The 16,999-nt window shown below is 43.4% G+C and overlaps 1 protein-coding gene across 11 annotated transcripts in view; it reads left to right on the top strand.

Moving 5' to 3' along the window:
* The window catches only part of LOC149441721 (epsin-1-like), a 119,604-nt gene that overhangs the window by 42,465 nt on the left and 60,140 nt on the right, over positions 1 to 16,999 (top strand). For 10 of the 11 annotated variants that reach the window (XM_089656971.1, XM_089656968.1, XM_089656969.1 and 7 more), the window contains 2 exons: positions 14,372 to 14,865; positions 16,288 to 16,537. In XM_089656971.1, the coding sequence (XP_089513097.1) occupies positions 14,638 to 14,865; positions 16,288 to 16,537 (478 nt within the window). In that variant the 5' untranslated portion in view covers positions 14,372 to 14,637. Of the gene's footprint in view, positions 1 to 13,665; positions 13,876 to 14,371; positions 14,866 to 16,287; positions 16,538 to 16,999 lie in introns of all 11 variants that reach the window. The other variant, XM_089656970.1, reaches the window with a different exon arrangement.

Here is a 16,999-nt window from a genome sequence, read left to right as displayed (position 1 = left end):
GGTGACGGAGCAAGTAACGGAGCGGGTGATGGAGCGGGGGCTGGGGCGGGCAGAACCGCCGTATCTTTATCACGGTTTTCCCAGGCCACCAAATGGCGACGCTGCATATGCTGCCGCAACGCTGTAGTCCCAACATGGGCCCCCTGGCCACGCTTGACTTTCTGGCCACATAGTCGACATACGGCTACGTTTACTTCCTTGGGCGGCTTGACGAAAAATTGCCACACCGCCGAGTAGGAAACTTTGCCCCCGATACTCCTCACTGGCTGACTGCTGCTTCCTCCGTGCACACCGGCACCACTACTGGCCGTGGTGGTAGGCTGCAGTGGAGCTGGTGCTCTACTCCGTGGCCGTTTGGCTCCACTGACACTGCTTCCACTGACACTGTTGCGACCCTGCTGCTGTCTCCTGGGCAACCCACCGACTGTTTCGCTCACTGCCAAGCTGCCACCCTCTTCTCCTGATGATGCGTAAGAAATTGCCTGATGACGACGAGGCTGCCAAGTGCGATCAACCTCCTCATCATCAAGTAGGGTCTCCGCCTCACTACTAGCCCACTCGGCTGCGTCTGGGTCAGGAGACAGACCTGTCTCTAGACCGGCTACCGGGCCACTCTCCTTGCCACTACTTCTTCGCCTGGCTGCTGAAAACGCGGATGTCTCCCCCCGTTCCTGACCGCCCTCTGTTAGCTCTTCCTCACTGTACAGTGGGGCTGAGCCCACAGCATGCGATACTTCGCTTGGTGAGGGAACACCAAAGGACAGGGGCAGGTAGAGGACACGTGATTTCAGTGGGCTTGGTCCCGGGCCATGCCAACTAACGGTTGTGTCTGACGTACCCACCGACCGTTGGCTGTAGGTGTCAGAGGTGACCTGGGAAGAGGAAGACGACCGAGCCAACCAATCGATGACGGCAGGGTTGTCGGTGGAGACACGACCGCTGGATGACACCGGGAGCACTGGCCTCTGGCTGCAAATAGTGCTGCCTCGACCCCTTCCTCTGCTGCCACATCTGCTCGCTCCTAAAACATTGCCTCCTCTGCCACTCCTCTGCATGTTGTCTGACATACTCTTTAATTCAACGATTCTGTGTCCCTGAGTAACAATTCTGTGTCCCTGAGTAACAATTCTGTGTCTGTCACTGAGGGCCACAGAACCGTTACTGAGGGCCACAGAAACGTTACTCAGGAACGGTTCTGTGGCCCTAAGTAACGGTTCTGTGGCCCTCAGTAAAAATTCTGTGTACCTCAGTAACAATTCTGTGTCTGTGCGAGTAACAATTCTGTGGCCCTAAGTAACAGTTCTGTGGCCCTAAGTAACAGTTCTGTGGCCCTCAGTAACAATTCTGTGTCCCTGAGTAACAATTCTGTGTCTGTGCGAGTAACAATTCTGTGGCCCTAAGTAACAGTTCTGTGGCCCTCAGTAACAATTCTGTGTCTGTCCCTGAGTAACAATTCTGTGGCCCTAACTAAAGTTTCTGTGGCCCTAAGTAACAATTCTCTGGCACTCAGTAACAATTCTGTCTGTCCCTGAGTAACAATTCTGTGGCCCTAATAACGTTTCTGTGGCCCTAAGTAACAGTTCTGTGGCCCTCAGTAACAATTCTGTGTCTGTCCCTGAGTAACAATTCTGTGGCCCTAACTAAAGTTTCTGTGGCCCTAAGTAACAATTCTCTGGCACTCAGTAACAATTCTGTCTGTCCCTGAGTAACAATTCTGTGGCCCTAATAACGTTTCTGTGGCCCTAAGTAACAGTTCTGTGGCCCTCAGTAACAATTCTGTGTCTGTCCCTGAGTAACAATTCTGTGGCCCTAACTAAAGTTTCTGTGGCCCTAAGTAACAATTCTCTGGCACTCAGTAACAATTCTGTCTGTCCCTGAGTAACAATTTTGTGGCCCTAATAACGTTTCTGTGGCCCTAAGTAACGATTCTGTGTCCCTGAGTAATGGTTCTCTGTCCCTAAGTAACGTTTCTCTGTCCCCAAGTATCGTTTCTGTGGCCCTAACTCTGTCCCTAATACAGAGCGGTCTGCCTCTGTTCAATGACTGCAGGCAAATGAAGAATTCCAAAATGGCCGCTATTTATAGCTCGACCATTACACAGTGCTGGCTGGCTGGCTGCTGATTGGCTGATGCGATCACATGTCATTGAGGAATGCATTATGGGTCAGCGCGCCTTGTCTGCGCGCCTTCCCAGACATCCCCGCTCCGTCGCCGCACATGTCCGCCGCCATTTTCGGAAAAATTTCGATTCGCGCGTCCGAAGTAGGCTATTTTTCGGATTCGGCGCGATTCGAAATTTTTCCGATATTCGACTCGAATTCCACTTCGGCTACTTCGATTCGCTCATCTCTAATAAAGACAGCTGAACCTTTTACCCTCTGAAATTTTTTGGTACAGTAAATGTAGTTTTAATATCTTTGCATAACTTAAATGGTAACAAAATGTCATTTCCCAGAGCTGGCACAGTATTTACTTCCTTGGTTCCTACCTTTTTACCTGTAAAAGGGAGCCATATAGAATGACGTATGCTAGGCAGCAAGTGGAGATAACCATTATTTCCTATGTTGTCTTCCTGCACATGAGTTATTTGTTATAGTGTTTGTAAAGGCTCATTCTATGCATGAAGGTAAAAAACTTTGTGTGCAGCATCCCCCCCCAAGCCCCCTCTTGATCCAGCGATGAGTTTTGGTGTCTCGGCTATCCCGAACCTTCCTCTCCTCATTGGCTGAGACAGCAGCGGGAGCCATTGCCTTCTGCTGTCAATCACAGTCAGTGAACCAATGAGAAGAGAGAGATGGGGAGGGGCTGAGCCGTGGCTCTGTGTGTGTGAATTGACACTTGGAGCAGCGGGTGCCCCCATAGCAAGCTGCTTGCTATGGGGCATCTGATAGGAGGCAGGGGACCAGAGAAGAGGAGGAGCTGAGCTGTTCTGTGCAAAACCACTGCACACAGCAGGTAAGTATAACATGTTTGTTGTTTTTAGAAAAAAAATAAAAATGTAAGCCTTTAGTATCATTTCACTAGCCCCACCTCCAGGCACCAGTCAATAATATGTTCATGCTGCAAGGGTTAAATGCTCATTAAATCTAGGGGTAGGGGAAAATAATGTTAAATACTTGCCCTATTATTTGTAAAGGCTGAAGGTTGTAAAACCTTCAATGTGCAGCTCCCCTCGCAGCCCCCCCCCCCCAAAACATACCTGAGCCCGATCTAGATCAATGTGCACAAGAGCCAAGGCTCTCTCTGGTCACTGCCTCCTCATTGGTTGAGACACAGCAGCAGAAGCCATTGGCTTCCATTGCTGTCCCTCACAGCCAGTGAGTGAGGAGGCTTGTTCAAGCCACGCTCTGTGTTTCCATAGACACACAAAGGTAGCTTGGGAGCTCATCAGGGGAGAGGGGCCAGAAGCGCCAACAGGGGACCTGAGAAGAGGTGGATCAGGGCTGTTCTGTGCAAAAACTGCTGCAGAGAGCAGATAGGTATAACATGTTTATTATTTTAAAGGAACCTTTTATAACCACTTCAAGGAAGATCTATTGTTCTGTGCCCTATAGACCCATGCTGCAAAGCACTTTCTAGGCCATAGTTATGAGGTCCGACCTGCCACCCGTGTGTGTGTGTGTAGATCAATACAGGATCAATACACCATCTGGCCGATTGCTTGCGGAGGACAGGGAGGAACCCCCTTCCTCTGTGACAAATGAAGCTGGAAACAGTGAGGATTTCATCATAAAGAATATTTATCATTGCCTCAACTATCTCAAGGGATGTTGTTCATTTATTGTCATAGCAATACAGTTCATCCCAAAAAAGTAAAAAAAAAAAATGTAAATCCTTTCCATCTCCCTGTGTTCACACGCAAATGTGCACGTAGGTCCCACATGCATATGTAAATGGTGATAACAGCAATAATTCCAGTGTTGTAGCTCATCACTCTAAACCTGTAAAGGCTTTTAAAGCATCACCTATTAATAATTTAAAGTATCAGTTTGTTGCCATTGCACATGCGTGCAAAATTTTAATTCTTGACATGTTTGGTTTTTATTTACTCCATCTTTTATATTTTACCAAAAATTGGGTTTTAGATTGTTTTTGTGCATTAAAATGTATTTACATGTTTTGTTTTTTTTTTTTCCCTGAAAATTTGCATTTGATAAATGGCTGCACAAATATTGTGCAACATAAAATATTGCAACGGCAACCATTTTATTCCCCAGTCTACTTTTAGAAACTATATAATTGGTGATCCTAAATTTATTTTCTAGCAAAAAAAAAAGTTGGGAGTTGGGACGCTGTGTAAAATCTACAGAAAGACTGAATGCAATGATTTGCACATCTCATAAACCCAGATTTTATTTGCAATAGAAAATGGAAAACCTCAAATGTTTAAACTGAGAAAATGTAGCATTTTAGGGAAAAAAAAAAAGTCATTTTGAAATTGATGGCAGAACCATGTCTCAAAAAGTTGGGTCAGGGCAACAAAAAGCTGGCAAAGTACAACTCCAATTCCAAAACAGTTGGTACAGGGCCGTTTTTTTTTTTTTTTTTTTTTCTTCTCACGGTGTAGCATCCACTCTTTTAACACTCAATAAACATCTAGGAACTGAGGAGACTAGTTGCTGACGTTTTGGGAGAGGAATGTTGTCCCAATCTTGCCTGAATATATCCTGAGCATAACCTGGATACATCCCTCTCCGCATTAGTCCAGAGGATACGGCACCAATGGTTGTCCAAAGAATGACAGATTTCGATTTTACTGACCACAGACCATTTTTCTTCTTTGCAACAGACCATTTTAAATTAGCTTTGGCCCAGAGAAGATGGTGGTGTGTTTGGATCATGTGAAGATATGGCTTTTATTCTTTGCATGATAGCGCTTTAAAGGATAAGTTCACCTTTTGAAAAAATTATAAATGCACACTTGAAAACAGGTAAAGAAAAAATGTGCCTTTTTTATTTTTTTTTTCCTAAAGAGCCTGCAGAGCATTGCACACACGATCCGCAGCTATCAGGTGCATTGTCAGCCTCCTGCAGGCTCTCAGGATAGCTGTCTACCTGTCCCTCATACGGGCAGGCAGTTACCTGAGAGTAGGGAGATCAGTGGACTATAGGAGTGCTCACCAGTGCCTCTGTAGTTCATTGAGAACGACAAATCGTCAGCTGCAATGGCTGACGGTACTTGTAAGCATTCATTCACAGGAAACTGAATAAATAATGGGGCTGTGTGGATTGAGCCCTACGGCCACACTATTTTACAGGTGGTTACAGCGAGTGTGAGAAGATCCCTTGGCCACTGTCACAGGGAGGGGTGACGAGGCTGTAGATGCTGGAACAGGTTACACCCTTCACGTATAGCAGTGGTTCTCAACCTTTCTAACGCCGCGACCCCTTAATACAGTTCCTCATGTTGTGGTGACCCCCAACCATAAAATTATTTTCGTTGCTACTTCAGAACTGTAATTTTGCAGTGGGAGGACTAGCGCCCCATCATTGGTATCAGTGGGAGGAATAGTGCCCCATCATTGGTATCAGTGGGAGGAATAGTGTCCCATCGTTGGTATCAGTGGGAGGAATAGTGCCCCATCACTGATGTCAGTGGGAGGAATAGTGTCCCATCGTTGGTATCAGTGGGAGGAATAGTGTCCCGCCATTGGTGTCAGTGGGAGGAATGGTGCCCCATCATTGGTGTCAGTGGGAGGAATGGTGCCCCATCATTGATGTCAGTGGGAGGAATAGTGTCCCATCGTTGGTATCAGTGGGAGGAATAGTGCCCCATCGTTGGTGTCAGTGGGAGGAATAGTGCCCCATCATTGGTGTCAGTGGGAGGAATAGTGCCCCATCATTGGTGTCAGTGGGGGGAATAGTGCTCCATCATTGGTGTCAGTGGGAGGAATAGTGTCCCATCATTGGTGTCAGTGGGAGGAATAGTGTCCCATCATTGGTGTCAGTGGGAGGAATAGTGCCCCATCATTGGTGTCAGTGGGAGGAATAGTGCCCCATCATTGGTGTCAGTGGGGGGAGGAATAGTGCCCCATCGTTGGTGTCAGTGGGGGGAGGAATAGTGCCCCATCGTTGGTGTCAGTGGGGGGAGGAATAGTGCCCCATCGTTGGTGTCAGTGGGGGGAGGAATAGTGCCCCATCGTTGGTGTCAGTGGGGGGAGGAATAGTGCCCCATCGTTGGTGTCAGTGGGGGGAGGAATAGTGCCCCATCGTTGGTGTCAGTGGGGGGAGGAATAGTGCCTATCGTTGGTGTCAGTGGGGGGAGGAATAGTGCCGATCATTGGTGTCAGTAGGGGGAGGAATAGTGCCGATCATTGGTGTCAGTAGGGGGAGGAATAGTGCCTATCATTGGTGTCAGTAGGGGGAGGAATAGTGCCTATCATTGGTGCCAGTGGGAGGAATAGTGCCCCATCGTTGGTGTCAGTGGGAGGAATAGTGCCCCATCGTTGGTGTCAGTGAGAGGAATAGTGCCCCATCGTTGGTGTCAGTGGGGGGAGGAATAGTGCCCCATCGTTGGTGTCAGTGGGGGGAGGAATAGTGCCCCATCGTTGGTGTCAGTGGGGGGAGGAATAGTGCCCCATCGTTGGTGTCAGTGGGGGGAGGAATAGTGCCCCATCGTTGGTATTAGTGACACAAATGATGGGGCACTATTCCTCCCACTGACACCAATGATACTTACCTTGCTGACCCCTGCTCCAGCCTGGGCTCGCTCTCTCCCTCTCCCATCTACAGCCTGCAGAAGCAAAATTTGCACTTACCTGTCAGCTGTCTTCCTTCTCTGGCCTCTCTCCTCTTCACTCGGTCCTGCAGCTCCCTCGATCTTCTTCGATCTGCGCGCTCTGCCGCTCGGCTCCTCCTCTCCAAGCTCCACCTCCTCGCCGGTGATTGGCCGCCTGTGTGCCTCTCCTGAGCTACAGTTCCGGTGGCCAATCAGCGGCGAGGAGGCGGAGCTGTTGAGTGATCCCGGAGGTGTGGCCAGGTTACAGGGGCAGCATATCATCCCGCCCACAGATCGCGAGACAGAGCAGCGGTGTCTCGGTTCCTAAGACCATCGGAAATATGTTTTCCGATGGTCTTAGGCGACCCCTGGGAAATGGTCGTTCGACCCCCAAAGGGGTCGCGACCCCCAGGTTGAGAACCGCTGACGTATAGCATGTTCCAAAGGTGAACATATCCTTTTTTTAACTTTTTTTTTTTTTTTTAAGATGGCCCAGCGAACTGTGTTCATGCACAGCAATTTTTTAAAGTATTCCTGAGCCCATGCAGGGATGTCCATCACAGAATCATGCCTATTTGTGAGGATCAGAAGATCATGGGCATTCAATACGGTTTTGACTTAGTCCCTTGAACACAGAGATTTCTTCAGATTCTTGGAATCTTTTGATATTATGTACTAATAAATGATTGCATACTGTATTTAAAGAGTTTGCAATTTTAACGTTGAGGAATGTTTTCCAATATTTAGGCACCGCTTTTCACAAAGTGGTAACTATCTGCCCATCTTTATGTCTGAGACACTCTGACTCTCTAAGCTGCTCTTTTTATACCCAATCATGTTACTAACCTGTTACCATTTAACCTAATTAGGCCTTGTGCACCCTTCACCACTGCAAAAAAGCTGCTTTTACAGGTGCTTGAGCTTTTTGTTTTCTCTGCCTCTAAACTCCCCCCCTTGTTAACCTATGTGTCCATGAACACTATAGGCGTTTTCAGGAGTTTAGATGCAGAAAAAAAAAACCACTTTCTTTCAGGAGAGGAGTTTTTTGAGCATAGACTCCTTAATATGCATTAACGCTAGGTGTGTTCCTGAGTTAATGGATCCTAATGGCCAGAATCCTGGACAATAGAATGTATTCACGCCAGATGCGGGAACACGCATTAAAGAGCATGCAAAGCACATTGTTTTTTTGCTGCCACGAAACACCTGTAGGAGAAAAAGTGTCAGTAGCATACAGTATGCAGTAAGCCTTAGTTGCAAAATGCTCTTCCAGCTTTTCCTTGTTATTACCACCTCCTTTGCCAGCTTTTTGTTGCCCTGTTCCAACTTTTTTGAGATGTGTCGCTGCCATCAATTACCCTTTTTTTTTTTTTCTTAAAATGGTATGTTTTTTTCAGTTTAAACATTTGATATGTTTTCTATTGTGACTATTATCTGGTTTTATGAGATTTGCAAATCATAGCATTCTGATTTTCTGTAGATTTTACACAGCGTCGAGACTTTTTTTGAAATTTGGGTTATATGTGAAAAATGTCAAAACTGGCCTGGATGTAAAGTGGTTAAAGCAAGAGTTGCCTACCTAGGGCAATCTGCAGTTTATGAATCTACATTGTCATAATCTGAGATTGTTAGGAAAAGGAAGATTTCTTTTACAGCAACAATACAAGCCGGTTAGGAGGGCCCTGCTCCTTGGAGCTTACATATCTCATACCGTAATTTCATCAGTTTGATGGGCTGTCTCACTGTCTATTGGGAATGTGTGGGCAGGCAAGCCTTGACCCCACCAGGAAATGGTGGAGCTCTGAACAGCCAGAACAGCCGTGCATTCTTGCTTAGAAGTGATACTACTTCGTTTTTATAAGTGTGTGTGTATATATGTATGTGTATGTATATATGTGTGTGTGTGTGTGTGTGTGTATATGTGTGTATATATATATGTATGTATGTGTATATGTATATATATATATATATATATATATATATATATATATATATATATATATATATATATATATATGTGTGTATATATATACAGTATGTGTGTGTATATATATATATATATATATATATAATATATATATATATATAATATAAAACATTTTTGGCAACGGTGACTGCAGTGCAATACATTTTGAGTATGACCTATCCTTACTCACTTTGCTGTCAGTGACTTCTAATGTTATTACAGCAGAGCAAATACAGCAAGAAAATGGTTTCAATCCCAATAGTACAACTAGGAGGGTTGCACATAACATGGATCAACGACATCATACTAGACCTCTACAACTAATGCCTGGTACGGACTATGAAAACCCTGATGAGGTCTCTGTATGAACTATGCAATGTTGGTACAGTGATCTCCCTGCTGAGCTATTGTTTTCTGCCCCCACACTGAGATAAGCTGGTCAGTGCTTCACAGCCATTGGCTGAGAGCGCTGATCAGATGCGATTTGGGCATGCTAAAAAAAATTCCATCAGCCAATCTACAGAAGCTGGACAGGCTGCTGTACACCCAGGCCGAATATTGGCCGGTTTCTCTTGATCTGGCCAATATTCGGCCCATTTGTACCAGGCTTAAGCCCATTTGGGATGAATTGTGTCAAGGGGGCATGGCCAATGTGGTGTGCACCCCATAATTTTACTATTGAGATTGTCCCATAGAATGAGATGTGATCCTGGAGGAGCTGACATTCACTGTGGGAGGAGAACTGACAGAAGGACAAACTGGAGTCTTTGAATGGCACTATTTCCTATTTGTGGTAATTAAATGATTTCAGTTGTGTGATTTTTGTGTGGTCAGCAGATGTACAGTGGGGCAAGAAAGTATTTAGTCAGCCACCAATTGTGCAAGTTCTCCCACTTAAAAAGATGAGAGAGGCCTGTAATTGGCATCATAGGTAGACCTCAACTATGAGAGACAAAATTAGAAAAAAAATCCAGACAATCACATTGGCTGATTTGGAAAGAATTTATTTACAAATTATGGTGGAAAATAAGTATTTGGTCAATATCAAAAGTTCATCTCAATAGTTTGTTATATATCTTTTGTTGGCAATGACAGAGGTCAAATGTTTCCTGTAATCTTCACAAGGTTGGCACACACTGTTGCTGGTATGTTGGCTCATTCCTCCATGCAGATCTCCTCTAGAGCAGTGATGTTTTGGGGCTGTCGCTGGGCAACACGGACTTTCAACTCCCTCCAAAGGTTTTTTATGGGGTTGAGATCTGGAGACTGGCTAGCCCACTCCAGGACCTTGTAATGCTTCTTACAAAGCCACTCCTTCATTGCCCGGGCGGTATGTTTGGGATCATTGTCATGTTGGAAGACCCAGCCACATTTCATCTTCAATGCCCTTGCTGATGGAAGGAGGTTTGCACTCAAAATCTCACAATACATGGCCCCATTCATTCTGTCCTGTACATGGATCAGTCGTCCTGGTCCCTTTGCGGAGAAACAGCCCCAAAGCATGATGTTGCCACCCCCATGCTTCACAGTAGGTATGGTGTTCTTTGGATGCAACTCAGCATTCTCTCTCCTCCAAACACGACGAGTTGTGTTTCTACCAAACAGTTCTATTTTGATTTCATCTGACCATATGACATTCTCCCAATCCTCTTCTGGATCATCCAAATGCTCTCTAGCAAACTTCAGACGGGCCCAGACATGTACTGGCTTAAGCATGGGAACACGTCTGGCACTGCAGGATCTGAGTCCCTGGCGGCGTAGTGTGTTACTGATGGTAGCCTTTGTTACGTTGGTCCCAGCTCTCTGCAGGTCATTCACTAGGTCCCCCCGTGTGGTCCTGGGATTTTTGCTTACCGTTCTTGTGATCATTTTGACCCCACGGGGTGAGATCTTGCGTGGAGCCCCAGATCGAGGGAGATTAGCAGTGGTCTTGTATGTTTTCCATTTTCTAATTATTGCTCCCACAGTTGATTTGTTCACACCAAGCTGCTTGCCTATTGCAGATTAAGTCTTCCCAGCCTGGTGCAGGTCTACAATTTTGTTTCTGGTGTCCTTCGACTGCTCTTTGGTCTTCCCCATAGTGGAGTTTGGAGTGTGACTGTTTGAGGTTGTGGACAGGTGTCTTTTATACTGATAACAAGTTCAAACAGGTGCCATTGATACAGGTAATAAGTGCAGGACAGAGGAGCCTCTTAAAGAAGAATGTACAGGTCTGTGAGAGCCAGAAATCTTGCTTGTTTGTAGGTGACCAAATACTTATTTTCCACCATAATTTGCAAATAAGTTCTTTCCAAATCAGCCAATGTGATTGTCTGGATTTTTTTCTCATTTTGTCTCTCATAGTTGAGGTCTACCTATGATGCCAATTACAGGCCTCTCTCATCTATTTAAGTGGAAGAACTTGCACAATTGGTGGCTGACTAAATACTTTTTTTGCACTGTATATTAGCAGAATCTCCCAGCTTCAGAAATGAAATGTTAGGATACAACCACAATATTAGACATTACAGGAAAGTTATTGGCTGGATGTCTCCTTTTCAGTATGAACCAATAACCTGGATGGTTTACAGAATCTGTTTCTGCTCTATTCAATCTGAATCCACCGCAAAGTTTTATTGGTATTTTAAGCTGCAATTAATACAAAGGGTAATGTGTACACACTACTAGTATTAGGGTTTTAGCTGGTTCTGTTCTGTTTTCTATTAAATATGTCAGACTACAAATGAAAGTGAATGCTTACACTACAGTGTGACAAACCAGATCGACTGGTAATTCCTGATGGCTGCCTGCAAAATAGTAGTTTTGATAGTACAGTCTAGATATTTAAAGTCTATTTTTGAGCAAAATTAATACAATTTATATTCAGTACTTTCTTGCATTCAATACTCCTTTTCCCATATTTTTTTTTTTTAAATCCCCTTAAAAATGGTGCAAGTACAGAACTGTATCTGATGATTGGCCAGTGAGCTCCTAACCTTTTGCACTAGTACTCTGCTGCACTAAAATTTCAAGCATGATCAGTCCTGTCCAGTTCTCCATTTAGAATAAAGAACGCCTTCCCCATATGTTATGGAAAGGAGAAGTTGAGATGTTCTTTAAGGTGGGAATACACAATTCGAAAATCAACCGATCGGTCATCTGATGACCAAGAGGCGTTCGTTCATTCGTTGGTCAAAATCGTGGCCCACATTAACCAATGTAAAAAAAAAATTGTTCGTCGGGCAATACGTAGTGTTGATGTCTTCTGTACAAGTGGAAGTGATGCAGTGTGCATGTGACCTTGTAGCCACGCCCTTCCGGCCAGAACGTGCGATATACACAACAATAAACAGCAATGAGTAGAATATAGTTTATTACATTACCTAGATACATAAAATATAATATGAAGAATCATGGTTTCATTATCTCATTAGGCAATCTACTTTTAACATTTGGATTTTTTGTTTGTGTTTATGAAGATTCCTTGGACATAAACATCCGGGTCATCGTCTGTTTCCGCTCATGCGTGATAGTGCTTGATAGATTTTTTTTCCTTACAACCGTCATACCACCGCATAGAAAATCGGTCGTTCGTATGTGAAACGACAACATTTTTCACTGTTGTTCAACCGGATTTTTTCATTCACAATATCTTTATCGGTTAAAACATCTTGCTTGTCAACGAAGAGAAAATCGTTCAATCAGTGGTTCTGTGAAATTTTTCATATGATTTTTTTATGGTGTGTACGGGGCATTAGTCTGTAGAAGAGGACTGGGGATGACTGACATTAGAGGCAAAATACTTTAAACACCATGTAAATGTGTTTTTTTTTTTTTTTTTTCTTTTTTTTTTCTTTTTTTTTTTAAGTGATGAAATGCAGAATGTTCCATTTTTTTTGTTTTGCTTCACACTAATGAAGTGCGTTTATTTATGAACTAGGCCTATTGTAAACAATACGTCTTTGCTTGTCATTGCATTGACCCACTGCTGGTGTGCTTTACCTTGAGTTGCAGCACACTGGATTTCTGACAGTTTAAAAGGGTTTTTAAAAAGCAAAACGTTAAAGTGTTTTGCAGAAGTGTATTGCATATTATGTTTACTGCCCAGGCGCAAAAAAAGAGAAATGCATGAGTGTCACGGAGACACTGGAATCCAACTCTTGGTTAGGCTTATGATGTTGAGGGGTCTCATTTCCTGCACCTTGCACAATTTTGCAAGAACAAGCAGGATAAAGAAAAAAAAAAAATAATAATTTTAGATATACTATACATGTGTAATGTGATCAAGTGGCAGATGAATGAAAGGTCAGCTCCTTCCATTCAGAAGTCATATTTCATGCATGGAGATTATAGTACAGGTTCTATGAATGGAGACGGGGGGAAAGATAGATCTTTAGAATAATCACTCGATCGACCACTTATTATTCCCTAGCACATCCGCCTCCTGCAATGTCATAGCCCTCTTCTGGGAGTGTCTACTTGCTGGTCCAGCTCCTCTGCCCCTCCCATCCCTACATAACGTTTTTGTGTAGCAGACGGGCAAGGAGTAAAGATGTATGTTATAAACTGAGTTTACTCGGGCTGCTGACATCACATTCAAGATTGTAGTGCCCATACTCAAATGTATTGCACTGCAGTCACCATTGTAGTGCCCAGCAACAGTCTCCGTGCTTTTGAATGCTTATACAAGGGAGGCAATTACAGGTTAATAAAATACCTAAAATGTGTTTATTGCACATAATCCTATGGAAAGTTTTTGATGCCATTTCAATATGTTCCAGTGCATTTTTGCCCCTCTTGCTTATTTTTTTCCCAAGGTTTCCTGCGTGTGTGGTGTATTTTTTTTTGTTTTTTTGTTTTTTGTTTTTTTGTTCGAATGCATTTCCAGTGCTGCATAATCCTTTTTTATTTATTTTTTACACTGGAACTGACCACACTGGTGTGTGCTATGCCATTGGAACCCATATGACCTACTGTCCATGTTTTTTTTTTTTTTATGTAGAAAACAAAATGCACTGGACTTATTCTGGTGTGACCCAGCCCTTGGGGCCAGTTGCAGCCAAAATGATCACCCGTACACATTCTGATGGTCTCCCACTACCCCTGAAACTGTCTGCAAGGGCAGAGATTGTCTATGGCAACTGAGAGGCTTGGTGCATTCAGAGAACAGAAAAGTACCAATCTGAACTGGCAGCCATGTTGAATGGACATGGTAGGTGGGATGGTCGTAAAATTTTCTACATATACTATACATGTGAATACAGAAAGTGTACACTCTTGCTTTGTGTTCATTACTTATAGAGTGTGTGTGTTTTTTTTTTTTTTTTCTTTTTTTCCTGATTTTTGTTTTACTACAAATTCAAAATATTGTATCTATGGCGTGCTATATAACTCCAGGATATGTGAAGGGAAAGTCCTTAATTTAATTAAGGTTTCTATAAGCTGTTCAACCCTTATTCTTCTGAACAGCTAAATAATATTCATGTTCCATTTATCAGTTTTCAGTGGTATTGAGATGATTCAGAAAATGGTGTCTGAGTGATTCAGGGCCGTGTGTGGGTTACTTGTGGTGAAAGAAGTGCTAATGTGTAAGGAAAATGTCTTGCTGGAACAGTCATAGTCTTTTACAGTGTGTAGATAAACATGTTATTTTCATTTTATCTGTACATGTGTAGATTGCTTACGGATCACCATTTTATGTTTTTCAGATGCATCTCTAGTGCATTCACAATGCCAGGATTGCATGCTGCTGGAGAGCATATCAGGACATCTTAGCCCACCTGAAAGAGGACGTGGAGTAAACCTTGGATGTCCTGAGAGTCTTCTTTCCACTATCAAAGGCATTTTACTTGGGTTCTGCTGTTGACAATCTTCAGAATTTGAAGGAATTTTTGCTCTTTAAACTATAATACATATATATATTAAGTATTCCAGTCATCTTTCCTTACTGCCTCCTGTCATAAAAACAACCAACATGTCTACCTCCTCGCTGCGCCGACAGATGAAAAATATAGTCCACAATTATTCTGAAGCTGAAATCAAAGTGAGGGAAGCTACATCGAACGATCCATGGGGTCCATCTAGCTCTCTCATGTCTGAGATTGCAGATCTCACCTACAATGTTGTGGCATTCTCTGAAATTATGAGCATGATATGGAAGCGGCTTAATGACCACGGGAAAAACTGGAGACATGTGTATAAAGTAAGAACGAGTTTTTCTTTTCTTTTTTAGTGTTAAAGTACATCTCAAAAGAGAACTGATAAAAAGGCAATCCTCAAATATGGTGAGCAGGGATCACTGAAATGTGCTCAGTTCACACTATGAAGCGCACTGGAATGAGCTGCACATTCCTGTTCTATTCACATGCAATTCAGTGTGATGCAATTTGGGCCCATTCATTCTGAATGCGTGCAGATCGCATGAAAGGTAGTGTATGCACTAATTTTGGAAACACACTGCAACTGGGTCACATGGTACTTTAGTACCACGTGATCCAGTGCAGGCAAACACATTGTTTGTGGCCTGTGTTTGGAGTGTTAACCTAAAATGTTACTAAACCCAGGAGCCTGCATTCACTATATCTGGTCTCCTACAGTACACACAACATGGAAATGCAGTTATTTTAGTAAATCTAAATGGCTAAATACCTTTTTCTTATCAGCAGTATAAAGCAGTCTTGCAACTTCTATTGGTGTCCAGCTGAGCACTGGTTAAAGCTTATAGGAGGAGTTTGCATTCTCCTCTGACTGTCCTTGGAGGCTGCATAACCCCTGACCCTCTGTCTGGACAGTGCTGATTGGACTTGTGCTGATCACATGCACCATAGGAAAACAAAAACAAAACTCTCTAGCCATATACACTAAACTGAACATGTGCATAGTGACTCCTAGAGCTCTGTACCATCAGCATATGGATTGGGGACATTAGAAGAAGGGGAGGATCAGAGAAGACAGGACAGTGAATATAACAAGCATGCTTTCCTACATATACAGACTGATTTTACTGTTGTGGGTTTAGTAACACTTTAACATTTACATTGCTGCAGATTGCAACTGTAGAGCGCTTGAAACCCTGTGTGGGAAATGTGCACAGATCGCCAGTTTCTAGCACCGCGCTCTAGTGTGAACCTAGCCTGATCTTCATTACTTACTGTCATCTGGAATTTGTGGCCTGCAACCTTTTTTTTTTTTTTGTATTTAATTTATAATGGAATTTAATTACACCAATTAGACCTTCCAATTTGCTCCTTTTTGTTTTCTGCTTTGCCCATCTATTTCTTCAATGTATGTTTTGAAATCGTAAATACCAGTTTACTTTGGAATAAAAGCTCACCAGCCCCCTAACCTATTTTTAAGCTGTTTTTGGGGTGTATGTCGGTACATGTGCTTTATGCAAATGCCACCAGCACATACCTGCACACAACTGCATCTTTTATTGTTCTCAATGTTCGGCTTTACTCAGCAACTATAAGTCATGGGGATGTTTTTACTAAAGTTCTGGACACATATACACCCTATATGAGCCTTGATGCCCATGTGCATGAGCCCTTTCATACTTGTTTAAGTGACAATTACATCCATTTTCTCCAGGTTTAATTCCAATGTATTGCTTTTTCAATTACAGGCTATGACGCTAATGGAGTACTTAATAAAGACAGGTTCTGAACGGGTTGCACAGCAGTGTAAAGAAAACATATATGCTATTCAGACCCTGAAAGATTTCCAATATGTGGATAGAGATGGGAAGGATCAAGGTGTGAATGTTCGAGAGAAAGCCAAGCAGTTAGTGGCTTTGTTAAAGGATGATGAAAGGCTAAAGGAAGAAAGGGCACATGCCTTGAAGACCAAGGAGAAGCTAGCACAAACCTCAACATGTACGTATGATGGCAGGAGCCTTGTACTGTATGGACACTTGGCATAAATTACTTGTGAGATTTGTATGACTGTTGAGAGCCCTGGCAAAATTTCTGAGAAGTTGATTTGGAAATGGCATTCAGATCATGAAAATCAGAATAGTGCTAGCTGTACACTTGTAGAATTCACTTCTTCAGCCCCCCAGGCTATATGGATCACCCATTCTAAACAGGGATATTCCCTTCCGACTGTTGTATTCAGACATTCCACAGCATCTGCGACTGAATACCTGAACGTTGACTGCATCTGTTTGAATGCAGTCGCTGTTCAGCTGATGGTTTTTCACCAGGCTCCTTTTGATTTTTCAGTTAGTTTGTTGAGCCCGGTAATGCCAACAGGGCAGCCCACAGCTTGAATTTTGGCTGATTCAGCATCATTCAGCTGAAAATCGAGCTTTATATCGCCAGCTTTAGTCTTGGCTC

This window comes from Staurois parvus, unplaced genomic scaffold, assembly GCF_062004578.1.
Source record: "Staurois parvus isolate SC_StPar_1 unplaced genomic scaffold, SC_StPar_1.0 ptg000953l, whole genome shotgun sequence".
Classification (NCBI taxonomy): Eukaryota; Metazoa; Chordata; class Amphibia; order Anura; family Ranidae; genus Staurois; species Staurois parvus.
Note: the sequence above shows the minus strand (reverse complement) of the source record. Positions and strands in the feature narration are given on the sequence as shown.